The sequence below is a fragment of the Lynx canadensis genome, chromosome C1 (genome assembly GCF_007474595.2).
Source record: "Lynx canadensis isolate LIC74 chromosome C1, mLynCan4.pri.v2, whole genome shotgun sequence".
NCBI lineage: Eukaryota > Metazoa > Chordata > Mammalia > Carnivora > Felidae > Lynx > Lynx canadensis.
Window position 1 is genome coordinate 168,983,594 of NC_044310.1, and position 23,136 is coordinate 169,006,729.

At 36.7% G+C, this 23,136-nt stretch overlaps 1 protein-coding gene across 1 annotated transcript in view; it reads right to left on the reverse strand.

Moving 5' to 3' along the window:
• CERKL (ceramide kinase like) overlaps positions 1-23,136 on the reverse strand; it is a 104,739-nt gene that overhangs the window by 43,274 nt on the left and 38,329 nt on the right. The window contains exon 2 of the mRNA XM_030324493.1: positions 22,581-22,823. Within this exon, the coding sequence (XP_030180353.1) occupies positions 22,581-22,823 (243 nt within the window). The remainder of the gene's footprint in view (positions 1-22,580; positions 22,824-23,136) is intronic.

The following is a 23,136-nucleotide window of genomic DNA, read 5'->3' on the forward strand; positions in this document are numbered from 1 at the left end:
CCCAGTTTTTTAGGTGTTCTATATTATTTGACATTTTCCCTAATAGGATAAAAAGATCTTGTTGCCATCATTGGCTTTTTCTCTCTTAATATCCCTCCCCCATACCTACAATGTCAATAAATCCAGACAGCTCTATCTCAAAAAACAAATCCAAAGTTTAATCAACCACTTCCCACCACCTCTCTTGCTCCTGCTCTGATTTAAGTCACTAACTTTTGCCTGGATTATACCAATTTCCACTTAACTGGTCTCCTGCCTCCATCCTTTTCCCCACTCACAGAGTCTGCTCTCCACTTAGCAGCCAGAATATTCACTCTCAAAGTTTTAACACATCACTCCTTTGCTTAAAACTCCCCAATGGCCCCCATTTTTCTCAACAAAAGCAAAAAAAAAAAAAACAACATACAAAGCTTGCCAAGACCCTTCATGCTCTGCCCCCCAAACATGTCTGTGACCTCATTTCCCACACTTAACTCCCTCTGTACGTGACTTTCTTGCTCAACCTTTTATGCATACTGTTCCCTCTGGTTGGACCATTTTTCCCTCATATATCCATATGGCTCCCTTTCCCATTACTTTTAGCCATCTTCTAGAACTAGACATAGCATTAGTTAGTTTTGAAAGGCAGCCTCAATGGTCTTATCTGGGCTTGGACTCAGAGTGCTGTTCTCTCTGTCACGGCACTTGTGCTTCATCATCTCACAAGAGAAAGGAAAATGCAAAGAAGTAGCTGGCTAAAGAAATGGCACCAGTGAGTGATGATGAAGGCAAGACAAAGAGTGCCAAATGATTTAGCAAAACTCTTTGCCATAGAAATAACTAGAACAATAATAAAAGCATTTGCAGACCTTGAAAACTATGTTAGGAAGGTATGAAAGAGGAAAAAGTTAAGTTTTAAGGAATTTAATTTATTGAAAAACAAATAGGAGACAGTTTAATTTTTTTCATGACATGATAGACATGTACATTCTAGTCCTCTTGAAACCATAAACGTTTCCACGTAATACGGAAACGTAGTACACTATAAAGACTTACATAAAATCACTAGCTACAAGGAACCCTGGAAAACATTTTAAGAATGCAACACAAATCATCAGGCAGTTACGACCTGGCTCTTCTCTCATAGAATCATGACAAACTGTTTAATATGAAAGTGATATTGAGACACTTAAATCCCCTGAATGCCCTGGGGAAAAAAAAAGAACCTCAAAGTAATAATAATCACTTTTTCATAATTTCACAATAGTATAAGCATCCCCCAAATAGACAACACAAGATTAAAATATAGGTATAATTCAACATTAATACGCAACTGACTCAGTTCTCAGTCTTCTTGGAACCTCTCAATTCACACTCTAGAGTATAGACCTTTTTAGCACGCCAGTTTGCAATGAACCAGCAATGTAAAACAGAATGGCCAACTGTTCCTCTGTTAGTAACAAATGTGCTAATATGTACTAGTTTAAACTTGATCTATCAGTGAGTCAATGAACCATGAAGGGTGGGGGTTAATCAGGGTGTTCTCCAAACAAAGGCTCATGAGAGCAGCAGGGACGCCACTCCCAGACTCACATCTGTGCTGTTTTGAGTGCAGCACGATGGAAATGACATGGTGTTCATCAAAGTTAAGAGCCCAGAACCTTGTTATAGTATTGGGTATACTCACAACCATTTTATACAAAGAAGCAACCAAACTGTTGCATCAATAAAACCCAAATACAGGAAATAAAGACCTCGATTAACCACGATTCTCAGGAGCTATTAATATTAAACTATGCCCAGTTAATATGTAACAATGATGGTAAAAAGCCTTTCACACACAAGATGTCACAACTTCCCAGCAGAACTCAGAATTAAAGGTATTTTATATTAGGAGATTTATATTAAAATGCATTAATTTCACTTCCTTATTAACAAATTTTATTGATGCACATGTTTACATATACAGATGAAAATATTCTCAATGCTATAGTCTACTTAAACCCAGTAACTTGTAAATGCACACGCAGCCCACCAAGGTGAACATTTCTAACAGCTGAGACAAGCTCAACAGCAATTAGTAGAAAGAATCACCTACTGCAGGAAATGGTCACCTCAATTCTTCAGTATTTTAATCATGAAGTAGTCAAAAGTATACATAGAGGGAGAGTGAACAGAAAAGAGAGCAAAGAAAGAGGGAAAGAAATTTCAGCCAATTATGTTACTCATTTATTTTTATCAGATTATTATTATCCTCATAAAATAAATTATTATTCATTTTGGAAGATGCTACAGAGTAGACATATTCACAACATCACTTTCCCCAATTAAAAATGCACAGAGGTCCATTTCAAGATGGAGGTGTACGAACACCCCGAACTCACTGCCTCCATAGACATACCAAATCTACACCTATTTATAGACCTGAAGAAGAACAACTAAGGGCTATCTGAACAGCTTCTGTGCAATAAGAGAACAGCGGGAGAGATGATGACACAATAACAAAGAGAACTCCTACCCTAGACAGTGTGATGGGATAGTACTGAGAGCAGATTCCTCTGCCCTGGGGCACAGAAAAAAAAGGCATGGCTTACAAGAGCAACTAGTATATAAAAGACGCACCCCTAGAACCCTGCCAAATGTCAAGAGACCTGCAGAACTGCTCTGGGTTGGAGGGGTTTGTGAGCATCATGGCTTACACTCCTCCTCCACCTTGATAATGCAGCCAGGAACAGGGCTCTGACCACCATAGCTGGTGGGTTGCCTCAGTGAACACGGGCCCCCTAGCCCACACCAGCCCCAGATGACCAGGGGCACAGACAAGAAAGCCACTGTTCAAAAGAACAACTAGCCGCAGAATCCTGCCAAATGGTGGGGAAGTTGCTGGAACTTTCTGGCCAGAGGAACAGGTTAGCACCATGGTTTATGTCCCCCCTTGACCTTGGCAATATGGATGGGAACAGGGTCTGAGCACTCTACATGGCCTACCACCTCAGTGAGCCCTGGGCCCTGAGTCCACGCCAGCCCCAGCCATCACACCACAGTGACACATGTGCAAAGCACACAGAACACTTCAGGCCCACATCACTTTGGCTTCAGACAGCTACCTAGGGCACCCCCGGCACTGAATACTCCAGGACCTCCTTGCTGACACCTGCTTCAACACTAGCTAACCAGTCAGTCTGCCCCCTGCTCAGAACACACTAAGAAGCTCCAGCCTGTACCCACCTCAGTTCTACCTGCCCTGCCAGGGCACCCCCTGGAAGAATACCCCAAGTTATCCTGGCTTGCACCCACTTCAGCTTCAGCTTCTTACCAGGGCACCCTCACTGTGAAGAGCCCCAGGACCACCCCAGTCCTAAATCTACTTTAGCTACTACTGTCATGCCAGGGTGTCCCCCTGTCCTGTGCCCCATACCTTGGCTCCAGCCACTGCACCAGGGTACCCTCTGCATAGAGGTTCTCAGAACACCCCAGATTCAGCTTCAGCTATCTGGGCTTCTGCACATAGATCTCTGGGCCTCCAGCTTGTACCCCTTCTGCTTCAGCTGTCCTTCCAGGGCACTGTGTGGAGAGGCCAGGGAGCGCATTGGCCCATGCCCACTTCAGCTTCAGCTGTCCTGCTAGGGTGCCCTCTGTGTAGAGCCCTAGGACCCTCCCCCTCCCCCACAGTGTTCATGCACTTCAGCTTCAGCTGTCCTGCCAGAGCACCTACTGCACGAGAGCCCCGGGACATCCCCGCCAACCCCCAGCTTCCAAGCACTTCAGCTTCAGCTTTCCTGCCAGACAGCTAAATACAGAGAGCCTCAGGAACACCTTGGCCTACCCGCTTCAGTTCTGGCCATCCCACCAGGGCAGCCCCAACACAGAGTGCCCCATAACCCTTAACCCACATGAGCTCCAGCTCTAGCCAGCCAACAAAAGTCACCAGGCACACACAGTCTACACAGGGGATGGCTATATATAAGACCATTTCTTCAAGTTTAGAAGGAGATGTTCTAATTCAGAAAAGAGAAACAGAAATCAAGCAGAATGGGGAGACAGAAGAATATATTCCAAACAAAAGAACAAGACAAAGCCTCAGAAAAACAACTAAAATAACAGAGATAAACGATATGCCTAAAAAAAGAATTTAAAGTAATGATCATAAAGATTCTCACTGGACTATAGAAAAGAGTGGAAGAACTCAATGAGAACTTCAATGAAGATAAAATATAAAAAACTGATCAGAGCTGAAGAATAATTGAAATAAAAAAATACACTAAAGGGAATCAACAGATTAGTAGGTGCAAAAGAATGGATGAACAATCTAGAAGACAGAGTAATGGAAAGCACTCAAGCTGAACCTCAAAAAGAAAAAAGGGGCACCTGGGTGGCTCGGTCAGTTAAGCATCTGACTCTTGATTTTGGCTCAGGTCATGATCTCACGGTTTGTGAGTTCAAGCCCCACATTGGGCTCTGTGCTGACAGCATAGATCTTCTTAGAATTCTCTCCCCCCTCTCTTCTCCTCCTCTGCTCTTCTGTTCTTTCTTTCTCAAAATAAATAAAAACATTAAAAAAAAAGAACTTTAGGGATAAGTTAAGGGCTCTCTTGGACAACTTCAAGCAAACATTTGCATTATAGAAACCCTAGAAGAAGAGAAAGGAGATGAAAGCTTATTTGAAGAAATAATAGCTGAAAAATTCCCTAACGTGGGAAAGGAAATAAACATTCAGGTTCAGGAAGCACAGAAAGTTCCAAATAAGATGAACCCAAGGAGGTCTATACCATAACACATCAACACATAGTTAAAACATCAAAGATTAGAAATAAAATAAAATTTTCAAGAAACAACAAGTATTGGCAAGAATGTAGAGAAAAAGGAAAACTTTTGCACGGTTGGTAGGAATGCAAACTGGTGCAGCCACTGTGGAAAAAGAGAATTTTTAAAGTAGCAAAAGAAAAGCAAAAAGCCATATACAAAGGAAATCCCATAAGGCTTTCAGCTGATTTTACAGCAGAAACTTTGCAGGCCAGAAAAAAGTGGCATGATATATTCAAAGTGTTAAAAGGAAAACAACCTACAACCAAGAATACTTTACCCAGCAAAAAAAAAAAAAAAAAAAAAAAAAAAAAGGTTAAGGGAGTTTATCACCACTAAACTGGCCTTACAAGAAATGTAAAGGGACTTCTTTAAGTGGAAAAGAAAAGGCCATAATTAGACTAAGAAAAGTATGAATAAAAATGTAAAATATGATGGCATATACATAAAATGTAGAGGCGGAAGCAAAAATGAAGTTTTTTTGGAATGTGTTCAAAACACATCGTTCTTTTGGGGCTCCTGGGTAGCTCAGTCAGTTAAGTGTCCAACTACAGCTCAGGTCATGATCTTGTGGTTTGTGAGTTCCAGCCCCATGTTGGACTCAGTGCTGACAGCTCAGAGCCTGGGGACTGCTTTGGATTCTGTATCTCCCCCTCTCCTCCCCATCCCCTGTTTACACCCTGTCTCTCTCTCAGAAATAAACATAAAAAAAAAAAAACCTTAAAAAAACCCCACATTGTTCCTTTAAAACAACGACTGTAACAAGAGACAAAGAAGGGAATTACATAATGATGAAGGGATCAACCCAATAAGAGGATATAACAATTGTAACTATTTATGCACCCAACAGGAGAGCCCATAAATACATGAAGCACTCATTAGCAGATGTAAAGGGAAATATTGATGGGAATACATCATAGTAGGGGACTTTAACACCCCATTTATGTCACTGGATAGATCATCCAAACAGAAAATCAACAAGGAAATGGTGGCTTTGAGGGACACATTAGACAGATGGATGTAACAGATATTTACAGAACATCCATCCAAAAATAGCAGAATACATATTCTTTTCAAGTGCACATGGAACACTCTCCTGGACAGATTACATGTTAGGCCACAAAACACATCTCAATTAGTTTAAGAAGATTTAAATCATATCACGCATCTTTTCCAACCACAAGGTTGTGAAACTAGAAATAAATCACAAGAAAAAAAAAACAAAAAAAACCCCCACAAATGCATACGGGCTAAGTGACATTTGACTAAACAACCAATGAAGGGGTCAACAAAGAAATCAAAGAAATCAAAACTCATGAAGACAAATTAAAATAACATAGTGGTCCAAAAATCTTTGGGATGTAGCAAAAGCAGTTCTAAAAGGAAAATTTATAGCAATACAGACATACCTCAAAAAACAAGAAAAATATCAAATAAATAATTTATACTGAAAGAAAATAGAAAAAAGAGCAAAGTGAGTGGAAGGAAGGAGATAAAGATCAGAACAAAAATATAGGACATAGAGACTGAAAAAAATGGTAAAGATTAAGGAAACCAAAATCTGATTTTTTGAAAAGATAAACAAAATTGATAAGACTTTAGCCAGATGCATCAAGAAAAAAAGTGAGAGGAATAAAATAAATAAAATAAACAAGAGAGAATAGCTCCCACCACAGAAACACAAAAGATTATGAGACTACTACAAAAAATTATATGCCAACAAACCAAACAGCCTAGAAGAAATGGATTAATTTCTAGGAACATAAAATGTTTCAAACTTGAATCAGGAAGAAATAGAAAATCTAAGAAATAGAAAATCTAAACAGATGAATTACTAGTAATGATATTGAATTGGTAATCAAAAACTACCATCAAACCAAAGTTCAGGACCATATAGATCCACAGGTGAATTCTACTATTTTCAAGCTATCCCAAAAAACAAAAAATTCAAAAAAAAAAAAAAAAAAAAGGAGGAAGAAGGAAAGCTTCCAAATACTTTCTGTGAGGTCAGCATTACCCTGACACCAAAACCAGACAAAGCCATCACAAAAAAAGGAAAACTACAGGCTAATATCCCTGATGAACATAGATGCAAAATCCTCAAAATATTAGACACTCACATTGAACAATACATTAGAAAGATCATTCATCATGAGCAAGTGAGATTTATTCCAGGGATGCAAGGATACTTGAGTATTTTTCAATCAATCAACATGATATACCCCATTAACAAAATGAAGGATAAAAATCATATGCTTATCTCAATAGATGCAGAAGCAGCATTTGACAAAATTCAACATCTGTTCATGACAAAAAAACAGTCCACATGGTGGGTTTATATAGAACATACCTCAACATAATAAAGGCCATGTATTTAAAAACCCTCAGCTGATATCATACCCAGTGGTGATAAACAGAGCTTTTCCTCTTAGATCACCAACAAGACAAGGACATCCACTCCTGCCACTTATTCAACATAGTACTCAAAGTCCTAGCCCCATCAATCAGACAAGAAATAAAATGCTTCCATGTCGATAAGTTAAACTGTCACTATTTTCAAATGACAGGATACTATACATAGAAAACCCTAAAGACTTCAAAACAACAATAAGTAATAAATGAATTCAGTAAAGTTGCAAGACACAAAATTAATACCCAGCAATCGCATTTCTATACACTAGTAACAAAGTAGAAGAGAAATTAACAATTGCATTTATAATTGTACAAAAAAGAATAAGATATCTATCAATAAACTTAATCAAGGAGGTGAAAGACCTGTATTCTGAAAGCAACAGAATGATGATAAAACAAATTGAAGACAACATAAACAAATGGAACAATACTCCATGCTCGTAAATTTGAAGAATATTGTTAAAATGCCCACGCTACCCAAAACCATCTACAGATTCAATGTGATCCCTACCAAAATACCAATAGCATTTTTCACAGAACTAAAATACTAAAATTTATATGGAACCACAATAGACCCAAAATAGCCAAAGCAATCTTGAGAAAGAACAAAGCCAGATATCACAACTCCAGATTTCAAGATATACTACAAAACTATAGTAATTAAAACAGTATGGTACTAGCACAAAATTGACAAAGATCAATAGAACAAAGTTTTCTTGTCCTTTTTTCCTGCACTGCTTAGAAGTCAACCACAGAATTAGTTAAAATAAATAGCATTTAAATATGATTAATTAGGGGTGCCTGGGGGCTCAGTGGGTTAAGCATCTGACTTCGTCTCAGGTCATGATCTCGTGGTTCGTGGATTCAAGCCCCATGTTGGGCTCTGAGCTGACAGCTGAGAGTCTGGAGCCTACTTCGGATTCTGTGTCTCCCTCTCTCTCTCTCTCTCTCTGTCCCTCCCCCACTCGTGCTCTGCCTCTCTCTCTCAAAAATAAACATTAAAAAATTTTTAAAAATAAATAAATATGATTAATTATTCCAATTATGTACATTTATTAATAAGCTATTAAATTATGAAAATGTTAGAGAACAATTTCATGACCATTTTTTAATTCAATGATTTTATCAGTTAGCAAACCTTTTCAACATATCATCTCTGGATTATATAGAAGTAATTAGATGTGTCTTTTCAGAGAGTTTTTAGGTATCTGCAGGGCTTCAAAATAATCAGTATTTATTATTCCAAAAACATATGTTTCATTGTAAAAACATTCTTGAAAAAGTTTATATACTGAAATACATGTTGTCAAAGAAAACCCTGAGCTGAACAGTAAAGTGATAAAAACAGATTTTATTCAGAACTGTTGCAACTGGGGGAGAGACACCTCTGTATATACAGCACTGGAAACTGGAATTTATAGCCCAAGAAGCAGGATGGGGTCAGTGGATGGAAAATTACTAAGTGGAAACATCACAGGTAAAAGGGACTCTTGCTGAAGACAGACCAGGTGATCACATATCATGGAGTGCTAATGTCAGTAATGTCAGATATCAGATATTAAGGGTGATTAGATATGGGGGGAAGGGACACCAGTTAAACTGACTTAGCTGGGCTCTTGCTAAAAATGTATTTTACAAGGAAGTGTACAGATGCATGTCAGGGAAATTTCAGAAGCCTGATATTTCTATAAAATTAGCCCTGTATTATTCATGATAGTAACAGATGTTTCCAAAAGCCTAACAATCTAGTATAAGAAAACAGAGAAAAAAATTGGAGGGATACTCTTCATCAAAATGATACTGATTTAGGATTTTCATTTTGGGAGATTATGGCAGCTGCCTGAACCAAATTTTGCCATGCAAGCTCTGGTCCAAGATGTCAGTTCTTCTTAAGTTTATTTATGTATGTAATGTGCTCTCAGTAAAAATACCAAGCTGTATTTTCCAGATCTAGACAAGCAGACAATAAAGTACTTATCTAAAAATTAACCTGCAAAAATAGGTAGAAACACTGGGGGTGAGAGGGAGGTCTATGAGAAGAATGCATCCTACCAAATATTGAAGCATGCTTTAAAAAAAGCACTACCACATGAATGAATAGACCCGGTGGGACAGAAAAGAAAGCCCATGAATCGACCCACATCCACAGAGACATTTAGTATATGATAAAAGTAGGATCTCAAAACTCTGGGACAAAGACAGACTTTTTAGTAAATGGTATTAGGACAACTGGATAATTATGTGGGAGAAAAAATAAGGTCCCTACCTTACACCACATACAAAATAAACCCCAAATAAATTAGAAATGTAAAATTTAACATTACAAGTACTTGAAGAAAACTTGCATGATTTTCTCTATAACCTGGTATAAGGAAAGGCTTTCTGCTAGGACTTAAATATCAGATGCAATAAAGAAAAACTGTGAAAAATTGGTCAATGTAAAAATTTTAAAACAAAAACTTTGAATGAGGGGCTCCTGGGTGGCTCAGTCAGTTAAGTGTCTGACTTCGGCTCAGGTCATGATCTCAGAGTTCCTGAGTTCGAGCCCCGCATCAGGCTCTGTGCTGGCACCTTAGAGCCTGGAGCCTGCTTTGGATTCTGTATCTCCCCCCCTCTCTCTCTGCCCCTTCCCCCCTTTCTCTCTGTCTCTGTCTCTCTAAAAAATAAACAAACATTAAAAAAAACTAAAAAAAAACTTTTAATCAAAATCACTATAAGAAAAGTCAAGAAACAAATTATATATCAGGAGAAAAATATTTGCAATATACACCACAGAAAAGGGCTAATATAAAGAACTTTTAAAAATTGAGGGGCAAAAGACCAAAAGTATTATAGAACAATGTGCAAATGATATGAAGACAATTCACAAGATATTTAAAATGGCCCTGAGACATAGGAAAAGATGTTCAACTTTATTTGTAACTTTTAAAAATGCAAATTCAAACTATATTAACCCACTATTTATCACCTATAACACTGGAAAATTTCTAAAGCATGAAAGCACAGTCTGTTGGTGAAGAAAGTCACTTTCATACACTGCTGGTAAACATGAAAAATGGTACCAATTCTGTAGTAGGGAACTTGCCAATATCTAATAAAACCATATATGCATTTACCCTTTAACCCAGAAGTCTACTTCTATAAAGTTGCCCTCAAGATACAATATGTACAAAATTGTTTCTTACAGAATTTGTGATTGGAGATATTAGAAACAGTCAAAATGCCCAAACATGAGAAAGTAATGAATAAAATATGGTACAAACCACGTAATGGAGTTTTATACAGCTATAAAACAAAACAAACCAACAAAAAATAAAACCCACCACCAACAGCCAAAAAACCAGTTCACTTGCTATTAAGTTATTTTTAGTATATGTAGTTAGGTGAAAAAAGCAAAGTACAGAGGACTTTATATTGTATGTTACATTTTGTATAAGAAAGGAATTTTAAGCATCCATATGTCTGGTAATTTTGCCAGGAGAAATATAGGATACACCAGAAACCAATGGACTTGGTACATATTGGGACCTTAAGAGAGATGAGGTGAAGAGGACATTAAAAAGGATTTTTTTTTCTTTTGGAAACATGTTATGTTCTACACAAGTTTTTGAGAGGTCACATGTTTTTAAGGTGCCAAAAAAAACCCCAAAAACAAAATAACCCCCCCCAAAAAAAACACAAAAAAATGCCAACAAATCTTGAACTCATTTAAATAAAAATTTTAGCATTTATTTTTGAGATGGACAGAGACAGAGCACAAGCAGGAAAGGGACAGAGAGAGACGGAGACACAGAATCCGAAGCAGGATCCAGGCTCTGAACAGTCAGCATAGAGCCTGACACGGGGCGCAAACCTACGGACCTCAAGATCATGACCTGAGCTAGCAATGATAATAGTATCCGTCCGAAGGATATTGTAGAAATTAATATGAATTGGTATAAGGGACACAGTACACTCCCTGGTGCACCAAAAAATCATGATGATAGTAATAATGATGAATTCTATTAGTATATGTTCTATAGGGAACTGATAGTCCCTCTCATCCTTCCCTCTGAAAAGATGATGCTTAAACTTAGTTTTGAAGAGCTAAAGGGTTCTGGAATAGAAATTCTAAAGAAGCTTAACAAAAATTTGGAGAGCTTTGTGTAAGAACAGTTATCGTTTATTGAGTGTCCACTGTTTGACACACATTATACATTTAAGTATCACAATAACCTAGGTAGGTTGGCATTAGCAACTCTATGTTTACAGATAGGAAGCCAAGGCTCAGAGAAGTTAGGGAGGTAAGATACCAGCTAAATTAAGTGGCAAAGCTGAGAACCAAACCTCAACTATCCGAATAAAAATCTCTTCATCACAATGACCCCCTCATAAACTCAGCAATGATAGACTTTTCGTTCATTTAAGTAAAAGGAGGACAGGGACCCCTGGGTGGCTCAGTAGGTTAAGTGCCAGAGTCAGGTCATGATCTCACCAATCGTGGGTTCAAACCCCACGTTGGGGTCTGTGCAGATAGCCCAGGGCCTGGAGCCTGCTTCAGATTCTGTGTCTCCCTCTCTCTCCACCCCTCTCCGTTCACACCCTGGTGTGTGTCTCTCTCTCAAAAATACTAAACATTAAAAAAAATTTGAAGTAAAATGAGGACAAAAAGAAGAGCCAGCCATGCTGCCATCTTGGAGTGATCATCCTTTCCATCTATCTGTTCTGTCAGAACTAAGTCATCCTATTTCTGACAGATTTATTAGTGTCCATGGTAAGCAGTTTAAGTTTCAAAACAACTTGTGGAGTGTGAACTTGAAAGTCTTTACTCACTGCAAAATAGAGGTATTTTTGATAGGATAGATACTTCTGAATGAAGAGTAACACTTTCAGGGAGAAAATCACTAATCAAAGTCGGGCACGTATCCTGTCAGACTGTTTTCAACCTTCCAGTCTTGCTGCTTCAAACTTGGGGAATAGGAAACTCTACTTCCTTAGATTTCACAGGGGCCCCTTCTTTGCTAATATCAAAGTTTTGGCATTATCGGTCTTTCCCGGCTGACCAATTTCATCAGATTCTCATCTTCCAGAAATTCTTCAGCCTACATGGCCCAATGATGTCATCCCCTTCCAGTACTGTCACAGACTCTTAAAACATATATATTTGATAATAATACATCTAGTTCCAGATACATGGCATGGTCTGTTATACTTTGCCTTTTAATAAACCAATACAACTCTCTTAAAATATATATATATATATTAAGGTTTTAAATCTTTCTGTTGGGAGGCAGTATAGTATAGTGAAAACTGGATGGATTTTTGAGTTAGAAAAGGCTGGGTTTGAATCTTATTCTACCACTTTGTAACTGTGTGACCCAGGACAAGTCAGTTAATCTCTCAGAGCTGTTTCCTTAGCTATCTGTGGGGATTTAAAAAAAGTTTTGACCACGATTAAGTGTTGTAATAAAGACTCAACGAGTCGGCTTATGTTAAAAGCAGCCAGGACTATGCCTAACACACATTAGACAAGTAATATATTGGGATGCGTGGGTGGCTTAGCCGGAGTCTGATGTTGGCTCAGGTCATGATCTCATGGTTCATGAGTTTGAGCCTTCCATTGGGCTCTGAGCAGACAGCTCAGTGCCTGGAGCCTGCTTCGGATTCTGTCTCCCTCTCTCTCTGCCTTTCCCCACTCATGCTCATGCTTTCGTGCTCTCTCTCAAAAATAAACATTAAAAAAATTTTTTTTTAAAAAAGACGAAATATTCAGTTCACTTCCCCAACATTTACTGAGTTAGGTAAACATTTGTAACATAACATAACAAACACTTCTTGAGTACTTCCAATATGTGAAACCCACTTCCACATGCTTAGAAAAAGCTGCTCTCAAAAGAGCCTACAGTCTAATAAGGTATCACCTACATAAACCAACAATTAGAATGTAAGCGACCGCTGGTTCTAGCAGAGCTATGAGAAGTGCCTGATTTTGCTATGTGGGTGAGCTTTGCAGAGGATTTGCTGGTTACACCACTTGAACTGCAAACTGGATTTCACTGGGCAAACAGGAGATGATAGAAACAGAGGGAAGTTTCTACCTTTGCCACTTAGGACGTGGGAAGGCAGGGAGGTACAAGAGAACACAGTCTGGCATTAGATGCTGCAGAGAGCCCAGGAACCCAACAATACAAGTGGCTTCACTTGTGCCCTGTTCTCTTCTCATTGGAAAAACAACTCAAACGTGTGACAGAAACAGAAGGTGAACTTTTTTCAAATTACCCAAGTTTCCATTTAAGGTAATTTTTCAAAGAATGAAATAATAGGTGTTTTCTGTTTAACGATAAGGACAAAAAAAAAATGATTGATTTGAAAATCCTATCACCATGTGTTAGTATCTAGCCATCACAAAAATCCACCTACCTGCCTCAAAGAGCAACAAATATATTCATACAAGATTATAATGTCTGGAGTTACACTTAATATCTATATAAATAACACACAATTCCATTAGCATTAATGGTAGTCTAATGAATGCCAGGGGGCTTAATAATAATTTGTCACTTTAATATGAAATATTATGTGTTTCCTACTTACACATACTGTGAGGATGCTGCTTTATTACTTTACTTCATTTCTTTCCAGTGAAAAAGTTGTTAAATGACAATCCATTATACTCTCATTTTAGGATTGATCCAACTTTCAATCTCTCCTGTAGGCTTACAGAATTTGTGATTTGCTTAGGAAACTGCTCAACACAAAGTCTGGAAATCAGTCACAAACCATTATGTTTATATGTGTTTTTAAATTCCTTTAGGCTAAATAAACGACTATCTTTTTCATAAGTGCTTGCCAAATTCACTTCAAGGAATTTGAGGAATCTCAATAATTGTGATAGTCATGATGAGGAATTTTTTTTTTAAAGATTAAGAAATGTGTTATAATGTCAACTGCTCACGCTAACTGTTGGGAAGACATTTTAGAACTCCAAGAATCTAGAGTTCTGAATCATAATGCTGGTGAAAAAAGAAAAAAATACTAGAAAGTGATAATCTTCAAACAAGATGACATAGTTCTCCCCTTATAACAAAACGGTTTAAAGCCTTTCTTTTTTTTTTCAGAGTCCAAATTGTACAGTAATACAATATACTTTTGAACTTTACAGTATACCACTGACCCAGTCTAGGTAATGGCACATCAGTTAAGGGTTCATGCTACAGATGCAGACAGGTCTGGCTTTGCTCCCAGCTTCTCTACCACATATTAGCTGCTTAACCCCAGATCCGTAAAATTTGAATCTATTTTTAAGCCTTAGTTTTCTCATATATAAACTAAGAGATAATGAGTACAGTAATAAAAATAATTTAGTTAATTATGCTATTTGCTGTCATGCATTATTTTAATTCCTCAAACCTCAAAACAAAACTCCTAATAGTCCCCTTTTTACATGAGAACACATTTATAGTTCTTGATACTATGAGGGTTTAATGAGATAATAAAAATTACTCACAAAAGTGGCACATAAATGCTTAATAAATGTCAGCTATTATCATTAAGATTTAAAAATTTTTAAATAATGACTTATCTATAATCTAGTAAAGGAAGAAATATTAACTAATTTATTTAATAGCATGACAACTTAATGCAACATATTACTGGAAATATTTAAAGAAATCCTTATTTAGCCTTTTGAATATAATCACATGGTAAGATGTGACAACGCATCCCTAAATGTTTTCTCCAGAGAAGAAATTTAGTTACACAAGAGGCTTAGTCAAGAGGACTTTTATCTAGCACAAGAATTTGAAATATATCAGAAATAGCTTCAGAATATATACCTCTTAACTCCTATTCTCAAGATACTGTCAATGACTGCAGCAGGAAGATAATTTTCTTCTATGAGATACCAATTAACTGTTTTAAAATATAATTATAGTCCATTACATTCAAAAACATATCCCTCCCTTAGGATGAAAATGTTGCAGAGGCCAAAAAGAAGCTCTTGGGAAGATGGTCTCGTGTCACTTATCCCAAGTACAAACAACATTAACAGTTTCTCTAAAACTAATTCTAACTTGCCTTCAGCTGAAGGAGCAATGGCTATGAATTAGAGCTCATGCTAGTAAGAAAGAAACTTCAAGGGGCAAGAGAAACTCTTGGCATTCCTGTCAGCCTTTACCAGGCTCTCCTGAACCAGTCCCAAGGTAATACTTCTGGAAAATAAGTGATAACCTTATGTGAGTCAGGAAACAGCTAACCTTTAAGAACATGTTCACACAGCAGGAATAAGAATATGTCTATAATTAAGCCCTGCAAAGACACCTTTAGTAAGTGTGGGGTACAGAGTTTTACATATATTCATTAAATCAAACTTGTATTGGTGAAATCTCTGACATCTGTGGTTTTGGGCCCTGACAACATATTAGAACCTTACTTCAAGGAAAATGATGCCTGATTCCTTGAGACTGGTTTAATCAGAACCTCTGAATTCTCAGAATCAGGAATAGCTAAGTCCTAAGAAGAATAAATTTTTTAAAAATGACATTCACGCATACATGCCCTACCAGAAATTATATCCTTTTCAGTTATACCCCATTTTTTTTTGTATTTTCAATTTTTAAATCATTTCTAATGTACTATTTTCATATTCTCTGCTTGCTCTAGCATGTGAAGTTCTTGGGGATGCGTCTACTGCTCAAGTTTTTGTTATGTCTGGGGACTCTTATTCACAGTGATTTTTCACACTGCTAATGGCTAGAATGAAACAATGGTACAAAATGTCAAACTGGTTCGAGATAAATAGTATTTGTTCCTACACATTATTAAGCAAATTTTGCATGAGCACAATGTTTCCGTACAATTATATTTTCAGTTACACATTGGATGAAATTGAAGGTTTGGTTGAAAAAGTTTTTCTTTTTAATACGTTAACATCCTTTGAAGAGCTAAGCAGCACTACTAATCAGTAAGAATTTAATAGAAGCTACGTTAATTTCACTGTTTTTGTCTGAAAATCCAGCTAGAAAGCAATAAAAAGTTCAAGAAAGAGAAAACAAAAATCCAAAAACTTTGAAGTAAACTTTTTAAACTGAATTTCAATCTCCGATTTGATCAAATGTTCTCCTTATCTGCAAGTTGATTTGTAAGAAATACTGTATAAAATTATAGAAAAGAAACACACATTTAAGTATATACTTAAAAAGCAACTTTTATCAAAATTTATAGAATTATGTGGACAGTCTCTGATAGTTAAAAACCTAGAGTGTATGGGTAGCTAAAAGACATCCTGAGGTCTTTGTGTGTCCAGCAGTCAGCAAAAAAGACATGCATGACAGGTTAAAAAATGCTGCAGGGTTACCATTCTTAGGGATACTTGAATCAGAGATTTTTAAATGCCTTCATTTTGGAAGCTGTCTTCAAAACAAAGCCCTACACAATCCTATTAAATATAAAACATATAAATTAGGAGCTACACTTGCTCAAGGGTGAGTGACAGGTGCAGACAGGTTCCCTTCCAGGAGGCAGGTCCTGGGAAATGGGATGGTGACACTCCGGAGCTCAGTCTGAAACCACTACAGGAAACAGATATCACATGACCTTTGTTGGACAGAGTACTTCCAGTGGGATTGGACTTTGATATTTATATGTAAATAAGCTGATACATATTCAATCAGTGTCTACATCATTTTAACATATATTAATAGTAAAAACATATTCAAAAGTGACATGCATAATTTTGATGTCCATCTCAACTGGCCGTAAAACAGTCTTAAATTACTTTGAAAAGTAACTGAAAAGAGAAGCCACCCATATTTCAGACACAACGTCTTTGCAGAAAATAACTTGTCCCTAAGGAGACAAGTATTGCCAATTCAAAAGGTACACAATGAAATGTCTGAAACTATCACACATCTGACGTATAACAACTGCTTATTTTTAAATAATCATTATAATGTTGATTTTCATTTTATTTTTCCTAATAAGTACATCATTTGACAGCATATCCAAGTAAAACTTCCTATCATTTTGTTCTCTCATTAAGAGAAATTCTGCCCGATTCATCATAATATAAATGATACAGCTTGGATTAAAAACCAAAACATATTTCACCATGATTTTCTTACACAAGACAATATAAATATTAAACAAAATCAATGTTTTAAGAAGCCCTGGCTTTTGCTATCAAAGAAAGCATCCTTGGGGGCACCTGGGTGGCTCAGTTGGTTAAGCATCCAGCTCTTGGTTTCAGCTCAGGTCATGATCTTGCATTTTCATGGGTTCAAGCCCCTGACAGCTCAGACCCTGCTTGGGATTTCTCTTTCTCTCCTTCTCTCTGCCTCTGCCTCTCTCTCTCTCTCTCAAATAAATACATAAGCTCGAAAAAAAAAAAAAGCACCCTGTGAAGACAAATATTATCATCTGATGGGAAACAGATTTGACATTCAGGAGAAACCAGAAAAAAAAATTACTCTCCTTAGGAATAAAAAAATAAGTATTTAAGTAATTTTTCCACTTTCTCTATTTTTCATAGCTGAAAACTGAGCAAGGCTGTTAAAACAGAGAGTTTACATTACAAGGCCAAAATGTATTCAATAAATATGGATCATTTATATTTGCCTACTTCATGAAATTAGCACTTAGAAATGAAACAGAAAAATATCAGAAGTCACTCAACCAAATACATGCTAAAAATGCCTCCATTAACTGCCTCTGGATAACTATTAAACATTACAAATAAGTTAGCAAAACCTAAATATAATAACAAAATTCAATGGTTCTATTTTAGAACAGTTTTGTTTTTATTTTTGGCTTTTTTAGACCATGCCTTCCATTTTTTTATTGTTATTGTTTTGGCTTTTGTCTTCTGTACCTGTTTTAATGTAGGAATGTCCCCCAAGATTCTGTCTGTAGCTCTCTGCTTTTCTTTCTTTTTTTTTAATAACTCCATACTACTTCCTTACAAGCTTTCATCTTGCCCATTACATCAACTCTTATTCATGTCCTTATGTATTCCTCTCAAAAGGCCAGCCTGCTCAACATCTCCAACAGGATATTATAATAAATGCCAAATGTGTCTAGAATAGAACGCCTTTCCTTCAAATCAACTACTGTTCTGATTCTGCCGTGTCTGTTTATGACATTACCATTCTCCAAGTTACTTGAGCATGAGGCTTTAGAATTTTTTGGTTGGTTTGGTTATGGTTTCTAAAGAAAAGGTTGGCTCAGGATCCAGAGAAGCTTGCAATTCACCATTTCCGGGAAACCAGATATGTAGAGATTAGGTCACACCCTAACTGAATAAAAATTAATATATCTAGTGTACACACAGACTGTATTTAAAGGTTGTGTGTTTGTCTTTGCATCACAGTTATAAAAAAAAAAAAGCAGAAAAGACTATTACTTTCACCATAGTAACTATATATTAGGTTTATCAGTGACTATATACCAGCCTTAATCAATTGCATTTTTTGGAGGTTTTAATTTCTGAATCAATGATCAATGGTTTTGCTCCCTTTTGGTCTGTTCATATCTTCAATGGGGCCTTTAACACACTTATAATACATATTTTCTTGTCTGTCTCCCAGAGCAAGAGGGTTCTATTCAGGCTTACATCTCATTCATTTTTATATTCCCAGCAATGAACACAGTGCCTGACACAAAATGTGTGTTGGATAAGTTAACCTACTATTGCTTATTAGTCAATAAAATTAAGGTGACTTTTCTATTACTAAGAATAAAAAAAGATACCATGCACAACTATGTTTAAAAAACAAAATGTAAAAGGACTTATTTTCAAACAAAAATTGAAATAGTTCTAAGACTCCCTTTTTATAAAAAGAAGTATAAATGTAAATATAAATATAACCTTCATTCTGGTCATTTAGTGTCTATGTCTTAAAACGTCAAGTATGAGAGTTGCCTTCTTCCTCCTTCTAGGACTGCCAATTTGTTCTTTCCTCAAAAACTCATCACATCTTAGTTCAAAATACAAATATGCCTAATTGAAAATAATTCTTCATATCTAAATATACTATAATTGTTAAACTAATTAGACTAAAGGACAAACTAATTGAAGATTCTAGTGTCTTCTGCATATTTATCTTAAGAGAAAAAAAAGGAGTGGGGGAAGATGTAAAAGACTGGCAGGAAAAAAATCCACTTGCTGATTAAAGACATCATTCAAAATAAATCCATACAAAAATCTATTTTTTAAATCTGGTTTTGCCACAGAACCAGTTAAAAGCAGGATTTGGGGACTTAAAATAGTGATGTCTAATATTCAAATATATTTATATTCATATTTTTGTGATGTAAATTTTGTAACTTATAATTTGTAAATTTCTATGTATTGCCCTCTCTCTGCCCCCCCTTCCTGAACTTAAGTCAAGTCTGGTACAAACACAAATTCCTTGGGTAGGGACTTAAAAAAAAAATTGGAAATCGGCAACTACCATCTGCCAAGCCTGATGCAATGTAGCATGGAATAGAGACAGTGAATGTGAGATAGGAAGATAATCCACAAATAGACCCAACTCTGTGCGAATCAGAGCCAGAGAGGGCCAGGAAAAGCTATCGCCCTCATCCCCTCCAGAGGAAATACTGAAGTCCCCCTCCATTTATGGAATGAGACTTGAGCCAATTGTGTTTGTCTCTCAGATGATAGGCACTTTAATGAACACGTGGATTTGTAAGTAAAAACTTTAAAAAGCCAAGAGAAATATTCTAAAATTGTAAACTTAAAAAAGAAATGTCAGTATAATGTAAAGTTTGGTGGAGAGATTTGGAGCTGTAACCATGCATTTGTGTATGAGGAAACAGACCCGGGATTGTCTTTGTGAGGCATGGGGATGAGGGGGGATTGGCTTCTCCGACAAGACCTGCTAAGTCCACTTGGGGGCGAAGATCCAACAGTCATTCATTCAGAACATCTTGTTTAGGTTCCTTCATTTTATTAGAGGATTTCGACCCTCCTTTGTTTGTTTGCATTGGTTGATTTCTTAAAATTTTTTTTTTTCAACGTTTATTTATTTTTGGGACAGAGAGAGACAGAGCATGAACGGGGGAGGGGTAGAGAGAGAGGGAGACACAGAATCGGAAACAGGCTCCAGGCTCTGAGCCATCAGCCCAGAGCCTGACGCGGGGCTCGAACTCACGGACCGCGAGATCGTGACCTGGCTGAAGTCGGACGTTTAACCGACTGCGCCACCCAGGCGCCCCTGCATTGGTTGATTTCAAATGTCAATCTATTTGCTTTAATCAGCAAAATCACTGTCCTGCAGGAAACTTCCCAGGGGACCTGACCTCATATATTTTATTATCTCCAACTCTTGTCAAAAATCAAAATTATAAAAAGCAACATTCCCTGAGGATTATATTCTAAAAGATATGTAAATTTATTCATTTCTGTAATTTTCCTATATTTTAATCCTAGACCAAACTAAAATATCATTCATTAAGCTGAAAACATATTTGGACAGCGTTTTGGGTGTGTTTGCTCCTTGTGTATGTGTGGTTTTTGTTGTGTTTAGACAAGTCTCTCTACTCCTATAAAATTGCTTTTACTAAATTGAGCTTTGTTGTATATTCTCTGCTTACTTATTATTGGTTTTATGGGTGAGATACATTGAGCAAGTTGCCTCTTAGGTCACTTAGCCAGGCTTTCATAAGCCCCATGGGAGAAAATTTTCTCAGACCTTCAGTGAAAGGAAGAGCTTTGCCTCCCCTAATCAAATGGCACATTCGTATCTTATAGAACATGAAAGTCTCCTGAGTACCTGCCCATGCAAAGAAATTTAATTCAGTGGAACTTAAGTTTTTCATTTTTATTTAAATTTTCTAAAATCTCTTCTCACATGTATTTAAAATAAGAACACTATAAAAGACCTACTGTTAAAGTGGACTGCTTTTAGTTAAACATATATATTCACTATATTTCCAGAGACTTGAACTATACTATAGTCTCTATAGTTTCTTTGCTTCTTGAAAGTAACAGCTCTCCTTGAAGGTCCCAAAGAGCCAACAAGGAAGCATGGGTCCACTTAGTAACAGGGTATCCTAGTTTTAATATGTCACTTCAGCTCATTGTCTATGGGCATGACCTTCTCAGTTGGCTGCCCTTGGCCAACTTGGGTCCTCGGCCTTCTTGATCAATAATGCCTGGCCTCCAACTCTCTAACATCACCATGTGCCTGCTCTTTGTCTGGCACCCCTCTCTGCCTTGTGTCATCTTACACCAAATTGCACCATCAACTACACCAGCTGCCTCTACCCTGATCCATCTGGCAAACAGAATGAAATGGGCACAAAAGGAAACAAGATTTACAAATCTCCGAGGGAAAAAAAAAAAATCAATCCTGAAACTCAGTTTGATTATGTTTCAACTAGATACATTCTAGAAATCCAAATTGCATATTTGTATTCATGTATTTATGTAAAATATAAATGCCATTTAGAAATTCCAGATATACTTAATTCATTATGAGATAATATTTTAATACATATATGCTCTGTCCTCTGGATATTAACTTTTAGAAAAACCTTGTCTACCCTTGAACAGACAAACTCAAGCAACTCAGGATATATATGCACTTGTCATCAGAACATATGTGGAAGGAAAATAAATTCGAATATAAGCTCAAATGACATGAATAGATAAATAAATATGCTTTCAAAAACAATTTAAGTGGACTAAATTACTTAAGAACTGTGCTATTTCAGATTATCGGAGCTTCTTCATGGAAGTGATCATTCAAAAGAGTCACTGTCCAACTCATTCTATGATGCTGGCATTACCCTGATACCAAAAGCCAGATAAAATATATAAGGAAAAACAAAACAAAACTACACACCAACATTTCTTACAAATATTGATATAAAAACTCTCAAAAAAATACCAGCAAATCTGGGGTGCCCAGTCAGTCAAACATCTGACTCTGGATTTCAGCTCAGGTCATGATCTCATGGTTTGTGAAATCAAGCCCCACAATGGGCTCCATGCTGACAGCATGGAGCCTGCTTTAGATTGTCTCTGCCCTCTCCCACTTGTGCTCCCTCTCTCAAAATAAATAAATAAACTTAAAAAAATACCACCTAACCAAATTCAGTCACATATTAAAAGGATTATATACCATGATCAAGTGGGATTTCTGGAATGCAAGGATGGTTCAACATAAAAAAATCAATATACCATTGTCAACAGAATAAAGGAAAGAAATATGATTATCTCAATTGATGTTGAGAAAGCCTGTAAGAAAATTCAACACCTTTCATGAAAAACACACTCAGCAAACTAGGAATAAAACAAACTATCTTAACATAATTAAGGATGGCTGTACTCATAAATACATCATGTTGAGATTAATAACCTACAGCAAAGAAACTCATTAAAATTTCCCACCAGGAGTACTTACCAGCCAAAATTTTCTTGAATTGTTTAAACCACACATCACAGTGGTCTTCACTTAAATTAATAAGATCAAGTGTAGAATCTTTTAATTTATTTTGTTCCTTTTTCAAACATATGAAGAGTGTGATACCTAATAAGGTACCACTTCCCTGCTGTTTAACAGAATAACGCCGTTTCAGTTTGACAGAGAATATGTCCTTGAGTTCAATAAATTCTTCTTTACATAGAACATCATACTTGGAGTCACCTGAAAAAAATTAAATTTTCCAATTAAAACCAGTGTCATTTTATATGTATGAATAATAAAAAGTGAAAGCCCATATAACCTTTATCATATATATTTTTACCAATTATGCTTCATATAAGTCCCTGTGTGAGTTGGGGAGGGAAGAAAGGGAAAATTGGGTCTATTTTCCCAAGAATTAAAACGGAGAAAAATGGCATCAAGTCCCTGTCCAAGACATTCAAAAATTGAAAATATTCAATAGAAGAATTTCAAGAATATAGACAAAGCAACATTCCAAGAAAGAGTCTCCTTGGTCCTAATAGAGACAGAATAA